Genomic DNA, 1,536 nt, shown 5'->3' on the forward strand with positions numbered 1-1,536 from the left:
GGCGCGCACAGCCGCGCTCCGCGCTCGCCCGCACAAAGCGGCTCCGACCCGCAGCAGCAGCAGCCGCCGCCGCGCTCCTCCCGCCCGCCCAGGTAAGCCGCCGGGCTCCGTGCTCCGGGGCAACTTCTTGCACCCAACTTCAGCCCCGCGTCCCCGCGTGTCAGCGCTGCCCTGCCCGGGTGCATCCCTGGCCCTGCCAGCGGCCGTGCCCTGCTCACTCCCTGCTCCCCCTCTCCCCGCAGATGTCCAGGATAGTGGTCCTCGTGGCGTGGTGTTTCCTGCAAGGGGAAGGCAGGCATCCCGAGCCTCCGGGCGGCAGTGCCCGGGGCGGCAATTTCTTGGACAATGACCAGTGGCTGAGCACCGTCTCCCAGTACGAGAAAGACAAATACTGGAACAAGTTCAGGGATGTAAGTACTTCTTGGAGGTGGGCCGCTACCTTCTCCTCCTCTTTTCTCCCTGCTGGGCAGAGTTTGGGGGGCTGGAGGGGGTCGCTGCAGTCGGGGCAACCTTTTGCCACCAGTGTGCCCGGTGAGGGGAGGTGGTCCAGCCTCCAGAGGAGGCAGCCCAAGTTGCCCGGTGCAGCCACCACCTTTGGGAGCGAGAGGCCTCCCCCGGTGTAGGTGCACGGTGTCCGGTTGTCCCTTAGGGGAGTAACTTTGAGAGAAGTTTCTGTGGCTGTAGAGCTCAGGGAAATGATTCTGTCAGGATGATGTAGCTGGGGCTGGTCCTGCTCGGAGCAGGGGGGTTGCACTAGAGGTGACCTCCCGAGATCCCTTCCAGCCCTCGTTTTCTCTGATTTCTGTGAAATGAAGTGTCTGGATGGGGATGGGGGGGGGGGTGCTTACCGATTCACGCCACACAGTGATAAATACTGATGCTCTCCTGTCTACCCAGCGGTACTAGAAAACTGGTGACTTGATCAGCGGTTCAGCCCTTGGACTTTCCTGTGGGTTGACAAATCGAGGAAACCGCTTTTGAGTTAATTGCAAAAAGCGACACGAACTGCCTGCAGTCTATTTTGGTGCCAGCACTTTGTGCTGTTTTGTTTGCAGCCGATCTCCACCCTCCCTCCAAGACTTGAGTGTTGAATTCCCTTAGTTGACATACACCGAGGCACCGTTAATGTAATGCACTGGAAGATACAGTGCAATGCTTGTTGTGCTCCTTTTGGTACTGGTGTCATGTGCTGACACAGCTTTTGGGGGGTAACATTAAGAGGTCACTTGAATCTATCCAGGAGGGAACAGGGAAAACATGACTGCTTATGGTTAGCTCACTGCTTAAATATCTTTTCTTGGGTTTTTTTGCTGCACATGACTTGTGCATTATGTCTGCAGTGTGAGCCTGTAAGTGCAAAATGAAGGAGTGTAGCCATCTGGCCATTGTAATATGGGAGGAAGATTAAGAAGATTTTGGCACAGTGCATTGCATTTAAAAAAACAAAAACATAAAACTTAAATTTTGGGATCAAACATTTTGCCTTTGTGCTGTTTTCTTCACATTGTCTGCCTCTGCAAAAAAAAAAAAAAAAAA

The 1,536-nt window shown here is 54.6% G+C and overlaps 1 protein-coding gene across 2 annotated transcripts in view; it reads left to right on the plus strand.

Annotated features, from left to right (window-relative positions):
• The first annotated feature begins 207 nt into the window (after positions 1-207).
• Positions 208-1,536, plus strand: part of SPOCK1 (SPARC/osteonectin, cwcv and kazal like domains proteoglycan 1) — a 495,139-nt gene continuing 493,810 nt past the window's right edge. The window contains exon 1 of one of the 2 annotated variants that reach the window (XM_019535134.1): positions 208-410. In XM_019535134.1, the coding sequence (XP_019390679.1) occupies positions 243-410 (168 nt within the window). In that variant the 5' untranslated portion in view covers positions 208-242. The remainder of the gene's footprint in view (positions 411-1,536) is intronic. The other variant, XM_019535135.1, reaches the window with a different exon arrangement.

The sequence above is a fragment of the Crocodylus porosus genome, unplaced genomic scaffold (assembly GCF_001723895.1).
Source record: "Crocodylus porosus isolate Cpor-Errol unplaced genomic scaffold, CroPor_comp1, whole genome shotgun sequence".
Lineage (NCBI taxonomy): Eukaryota > Metazoa > Chordata > Crocodylia > Crocodylidae > Crocodylus > Crocodylus porosus.